Consider the following 7,198-nt stretch of genomic DNA (forward strand, 5'->3'; position numbering starts at 1 on the left):
ACAATACACAAGAGTAAGACTTCATTTTAAGCCATTGTGCAATCACCTCTACGTACACTACACAAATGCACGTAAACTAGGACAAAATATTTCTTGAAATCAAATTAATGAATGTTGTAGATGTTCAGCTTTTAGAAAATTATTTGGTGTTTTTCTGGTTCCCAGATGGAAAAACCCCTTACTCTGTGTGTGTGTGTGCACGCACGCACGCACGCACGCACGCACGCACGCACGCACGCACGCACGCACGCACGCTATATACTAGATAGATAATTACATTGGGTCTGGGCTACTTTGACAGAACGCCATTTAGCAGCTCTTCTAACACTTGTCTGTGCTTTATACCTAGAACTTAATTTGAGTGCATAGAACAGACTGATGCACATCAAGTAGTTTAAAAATCTTAGGTAAAAAGATTCACAAACATTCCTTTTATGGTATATATGGACGGAGACACATGCAACTGTAGTGGCCTGCTGACTTCTGGTGCGATCAAGTCAACCTGTGAAATGTTGGGCCACTATCTCTATAAACTACTTTAATGCTTTTGTTTCCACTTCAGAAGGCCTAACGGCACCATATTTGTTCATTAAAAAGTCTTGGTGTTACTCCTAATAGGTAATGTAATCAAGAGCTGTTGTTTTGCATAGAATGACGTAACATAGAAGAATGTTTGTGAATCTTTTTACGTAAGGTTTTTAAACTACTTGATGTGTATCAGTCTGTTCTATGCACTCAAATGAAGTTCTAGGTGTAAAGCAAGAGCTGCTAAATGATGTTCTGCCAAAGTAGCCCATACCCAATGTAACTAAGAACACACATTTCCTTATTTATACCTAAGGGAACTACTAAGGTACATGGGGAGTAACAAAGTAAGTTAACAGAGAGCATACAGCAGTGCCCACCACTTGCAACTGGTCCCACCCCTGCATCTCTGCAGCGTCTCACTGACTCTGAAACAAGTCTTCAGGGGAAAAGGTGCTCAGACAACACCAGGGTCTAAGTAGTAATAGTAAATTTAGTATATGGAAAACTTTTAGTTCTGGAGCATTACTTAAGTTTTTAAAGAGCTTGACATTGCAGCATTATTAAGCATGTGCTTGGTTTTTCTGGTTTTCTTTTCCTTCTGCCTCTCCTGAAGAATATAAAACGTATCCTAGCTTCACAAATGCCGGTACATGTATTGCAGTTAATCTTTAGTGTATGGGGCATGTCTAGTTAGCACAGTGCAGTGTGATGAAGAGAAACCAGATCTAGCTTCAAAAAGCAAAGTTAATGCTGTGGGTGCTAATGTGGCCATTCTGTTTCCAGTATTCAGAGCTTGCTCTGGTGCATCTCTGCTACCCCATATTGTGCCATATTAGCGATTTTAGTAAATCTACAAATTCAGAGTTTCTGTTCAATTCTTTCTCTTTGTTCTGTTCAGATCTGGCAGAAAGTGACCTGGCATATACAAAAGCCATTATGGGCAGTGGGAAGGAAGACTACACTGGGAAAGAAGTGCTGATCCTTGGAGGTGGTGATGGGGGTATACTTTATGAAATAGTCAAACTGAAGCCAAAGATGGTCACTATGGTAGAGATATCCTTTCAGTGTGTAACTGATGACTCATTTTAATCGGTGTTGTTTTTTGTGGTATGAAGTGTCCAAGACCTTAAAATTCCAGACATTGCTTCCCAAGTTAACCATTAGATATATGAAATCTATGGTCATCCTGTACTCTCTTGTCTCCTTAGCTGGAAATTGAAATTGAAATTGTAGTTTTAAAATTAAGTCCAATCCATCACTACCAGTTTTGTTTAATTTCAAATACTATATGTTAACTGTAATATAAAGCTTTTTAATTATGTGGGAATTTCTAGTGCCAGTAAAGCTGATTGGAAATAAAACATTAAAAAATATATAGTTTCTTTAAACCTGTCATGGAGGTTGGGGATTAATTCATATGTAAATGTGTCATTAGTATTCTTCTATATGATTCAGTTTCTTTGAGAAGCTCCTTTGGCTGAAATTAAAAGCACCTTAACTGACATCAAACATTGACCAATTGGTGATCGACGGGTGTAGAAAATACATGCGTAAAACATGTGGAGATGTCTTAGACAATCTTAAAGGAGAGTGCTATCAGGTAATCTTTCTCTTTTCGTTGCAAGTAAAACTTATGTAGGAACATATAATTGAAAGAGACTTGAAAAACTAAACTTTTCAGAAAGGCTTTTGGGTGACTTCGGAATTACTTAACACTTTCTTTTCCTTTTGATTTGCATTTTAATTGATATCTGTATATCTAGATCATAGTACAGTTTGCAGAAGAGTTAAAATTCAAATGCTAGTGTATTACTTTATTCTGCACCTCCAAACCCACTACAAATATTTTTAAAAAGATGAATAACCCATACTTTTCACGAGAAGGAAACTAGGAACACAGTGATGCATGTTGCCACCACTGAACCTTGGTATGGGGTAAATGGGGAGGAAAAAGACAATGGCTATAAAAGAAATAAATAAAAATACAGGGGGAATTTTTTTACTATAATCCTCTAAACTGGTTGAGAAATTATATAAGTCACAAACTTGAATTATAATACATTATTCAGTATCTCTGATATATTTCACATGACTGGAGCCCTGTAGAGCACAAACACGGAAAATGCTATATCATTAGCCTGTAGGTTAATATTGTGCCCCCATTGTAAGGAAGAAAAAAACGAGGTCCCTGGCCTATATTAAACTGGTGGTACTGGGACATGAGGAATGATGCCCCAATCCAAACATTGTACATCCTGCCATGCCATGTGCTTGGCAGGATGCTCATTGGCAGGATGCAGCATAAAATTCCTCAGATTAAAATCATGCCACTTGCAGAGCTGCCCTCAGCTGGGTGTTGGGATTGGACACCGACAGCCCTGGATCCCAGTTTGGTTTAAGAGCTGCCACCAGCCTGATCCTGGGGATCAGGGAATCTGGGACTGGTGCCAGCAATCAAATGAATTGTCAGCACCGTCCCTGGGCACCCTGGATCTTTGAAGTGCTGGGTCACAGTGGGTTTCCTGGGGCATGGTACCTTAATGAATTCAATACCTTTTAAAGAACCTTGCCCTACAGCTGCTCCCAGGGGCTGCAAACAGGGCAGCAAACATGCTGGATCCTGGCTAGCCCTCATTGGTGCAGACTGGGTATTGCCCAGGTCCTGATGCCAAAAATTTATCCAATTGTGAGCACCAGAATGGTGAGGTATGCAACATATTCAGTTTATGGTGCAATACAAATCAGCCGCAAAGAAGCTCTGTTTTTTCCCGTGGAATAGCTTTGTGGCTGGTGTGCCATTTTATAGTGCCATAAATTTGATGAATTGCAGTATCTTGTTACTTATGGTGGGATTAACTCTTCAGTTGTGCCGTAAATATCTTGCTTGCCAGGGGGCATATAACATGCCCTATCTACCAGATCAGGCCAGTTAGCTCATATTTAATGGATGGTCCTGTATCATAACTGCAAGGCTGTATCCAAAATTCATATCTTGCTAGTTAGGATTCATGAATGTCTGCTTCCTACAGAAAACATAATAATTGCATTGCATGTTGTTTTGGCTTTTGTCAAGTTCTTGTGATTCAAACATTTAAAAACTTCCCATTATCTTGTAAGGCTGGTGACGGTCATTGCGCTTTAACTTCCCCATCATCAAAATGGCAAACTCAGTCATCACCCAGCAGTTGGTGGTAGGGCTGGGAATAGAAGTTCTTTTTGTTTGTTTGTTCTGTATTTTAATTTTAATTTTTGCTCAATTAAATTCCGTACGTTCCCATTCTCTCAGTTAAGGGAATGTCTTTTACATGATAATGTAAAAAGCCACAAGGTAGTCCTTGATTTTAGAGGTAAATGTAGTTTTGACCACATTTCAATTTTCAATTTTAATCCCTATGAATCCATGTTTATTTTTTTTTTAGATAGTCCCATTTAAAAGGATCCTGATTATCAGGGATCCTGGTTTTCTCTGTATTAAAAAAATCCCCAATTTTTGGTTTAACTTTTTTTAAACTGAAAAAGTGGGAATTTTTTAAAATCAGAAAACCAGGATCCCTACTGATTTACACATTAAAATAATATTTTTTGTTCTTTTAGGTTCTAATAGAAGATTGTATTCCAGTGCTGAAGAGGTATGCCAAAGAAGGAAGGAAGTTTGATTATGTAATTAATGATCTGACAGCTGTTCCAATCTCCACATCTCCAGAAGAAGGTTAATTCTCTTTGCTTCTTTTCTGACTTTATTTTTTCATCTGACAATTTGCAGCAAAACATTTTGGGGCTTAAAGACATTTTAATCCTTGCTATAGCAGAATGTGAGCATTGAAGAGCAACAATTTCTAGGTACTCCTGTTTCCCTGGATTTAGGTCCCTTTTAAAAATTACACCTAAAATGCGATTTACCCTGGTAATCACGACATAAAGCCAGCCACAAAAATATTACACATTTTTTTTATGGAATATTTTTTTCTGGCTTGCTTCCACTGCACCTTAAATTTAACGTGTTGTAGGGTAGCAACACATTGGAGCTCGTTCCAGACTTCCATGCGGTGCTGGGGCTGGGACTGTCTATCAGCTGATTGTTGGTCATAGCCCTGGGACCACTCCAGCTCATACTGGGCTGTGATCCTGTGGCTTTCAACTTAGTGGTGCAGGGGGAGCCTGGGATCATGATAAGCAGTAATGGCACTGTTGGGATCTGATCTCTGATTCCAAATGGCCATGTCTCTTTCCCATGTGCATAGAGCTCCATTTAAACAGTAATAAAGTATGTTAGACAATGGCAATACAAATCTGCCTCTACAGCTTGCCATAGGTTTTTGACCTATGTTGGGAACTGTTTAAAAGGATCTTTTGAGTCATGTAGCACCCTGCTATTGTTGGTGGTTATGTCCTGTAATTCCTTTCACAATATGATTTAAGCTCTAATTTCAAACCAGTTAGAATACTTGGGGTAATACAATGCAAGCGCTGTTTCAGAACTGCCCTCCTCTGATTATAAACCTTCAGCTTCCAGACTAAACTTTCGTTAATAGTCAGTGTTACTTGTGTATTCTTGTGCTAACGTTTTACTTTAGCGTGCACAGCTGTTTGTTCTCTCTCTCTCATATATTCTTCTGCTAACATTTTTAGTGTGCATAGCTCTTTGCCACCTCCCAACCCCTCCTTCCCTCTCGCTGCATTTAAAAAAAATGGTAAAAGCTTGGGTTGCTCTGGTATGATTCCAGACGGCATCCCACTTCTGTTACTCCAGGTCTCGAGACGCACTTCTGTTACTCCAGTCCTCAAAACATCCAGCTTTTCTCTGTATGATGTATTCTCATCTGCTGTATGGGTGATGCATCCCAATTGACTGTCCTTAACAAATTTCACTGAATCCAAAGACAAATCCTCAAGCAACTTCCCTCTAGGCCACAGTCTCTCCTTTTAGTACAACCCATTGTAATCTACTTTATAGCCCATGTTTTTTACCTGATTATCAGATGGTCTGTGATCTCCAACCATAATTTAACTAGCTAGTTTGATGCCTTCACCAAAATTTTAACAAGGGCGTGTTCTTTTCTCTCTGCTATTATTTAATTTACTATGCAATGGACCTCTGGCATGCAAACTGGTAGACAGTGTATTTAGAAATCTAGACTTTTGCTGCTAATATCTGTCCCCTGAATAACTCTACAATGAACAAAAAATGCAGCAAAGACAGTAGTCAAGTTGACCACTGCTAAACTATTATGCCTTATAATTATAGGTAAAAAATGAAGGTTATGAAAATTTAAAATAATGACCTTTGGATTCTAGAAGAACTAGCCTTGAGTACTGTAAATTACTTTTCTTATCCAAATAGTCTGTTTCTTAATTCAGGTTAGTAAATCTAAACTACGATGGTTCAAGTAGGTAAGGCAAGCAGCTTATGCCATTATGGAAATCTGTATGGAAATCTGAGTATTAGCACTAAGCTGTAAATCTTTAATAACACCAGTGACCTAAGCATGCTCTGGGTGGATTAGATTTATTAAAGAGCATCTAGTTTGTGTAAGGGAAGTTAAACAGCTTTCCATGCAGATGTTTGTACCAGACATTTTGAGTGAAGAGGAGCAGACAGAAATAAATGTTTTAGATCATGGAGGAAGCACAGTTGCTTTGCAGATAGAGTAGATGAGAAGATAGCCTTACGTTGACCACGTTTTTTGTCTGCCAAGTCATAGATTCTCCAAACAAGCCATGTTTGAGCAACTCCAAGGCAAAAGGAGAGAGTTTGCTTCACCCCAGTCTTCACAGCACATTAAATACCAAAGCAGCATCTTTACAAATTAACATCTTGAGTAAATGATGGAGGATGGGTTGTTGATGAAGGATCAACATGTCCTGAAGGTGCAAGATGTGGATGGTGTAGCTACCTTCCAGTTCTTCCCTGTTGAACTGATAATTCATAATTGGCACCATCTCAAATGTTTTACGGAAATCCACGTTAATTAGATTTAGTGCATTTCCTTTGTCTAGGAATCAGATACCAAATTATCTTGGCATGACCTATGTTTCGTGGACCCTTTTGAGAATTTATTCTACTTCCCATGGCCTGAATTATTTTTTCCTTCAAAATTTGTTACGTGCCCTTTCTTATTGTTGAAATGAGACTAAGGGCCCCATAGCTCTTAAGATTACCTCTCCCTCACCCCTCTTCTGCTTTTCTTAAAATATAGGGCTTCTGGTGTTCCTGAGCCCTGATTTGATGGGTTCGGAATCTATATGTATACTTTCTTGAATTGGGCCTTTTATAAAATTGGAATATATAACATAAAGATGTCTTGAGTATTTTCTGGCAGGGATATAATTCAGTTTTTAAATACAATTTACTTCCATATCTGAGGTGCATGTAATGTACATTTTAAGCATTTTTTTGTCCGGTTCCCTTTTCTCTTGGTGGCAAAATCTATGTGATGGTATCAATAAAAATGGTATATCTTCATAATATAAGCATAAAAATTGGTCATAATGTGGTCTGCAGACAGACTGTCATTCCCTTACAGAGACATCGAACTCTCTTTGATCTTGTAATTTATAGCCGTCAGATGCATTCTTGAATCCATGCAGATTCATAGATTCGTAGATGTTAGGGTCGGAAGGGACCTCAATAGATCATCGAGTCCGACCCCCTGCATAGGCAGGAAAGAGT

At 38.6% G+C, this 7,198-nt stretch overlaps 1 protein-coding gene across 4 annotated transcripts in view; it reads left to right on the forward strand.

Moving 5' to 3' along the window:
- SMS (spermine synthase) overlaps window positions 1–7,198 on the forward strand; it is a 90,701-nt gene that overhangs the window by 51,080 nt on the left and 32,423 nt on the right. For all 4 annotated transcript variants that reach the window (XM_025215855.1, XM_025215854.1, XM_025215853.1 and 1 more), the window contains exons 6-8: window positions 1,427–1,581; window positions 2,039–2,128; window positions 4,123–4,237. In XM_025215855.1, the coding sequence (XP_025071640.1) occupies window positions 1,427–1,581; window positions 2,039–2,128; window positions 4,123–4,237 (360 nt within the window). The remainder of the gene's footprint in view (window positions 1–1,426; window positions 1,582–2,038; window positions 2,129–4,122; window positions 4,238–7,198) is intronic.

This window comes from Alligator sinensis, unplaced genomic scaffold (genome assembly GCF_000455745.1).
Source record: "Alligator sinensis unplaced genomic scaffold, ASM45574v1 scaffold926_1, whole genome shotgun sequence".
In the NCBI taxonomy this organism is placed as follows: Eukaryota; Metazoa; Chordata; order Crocodylia; family Alligatoridae; genus Alligator; species Alligator sinensis.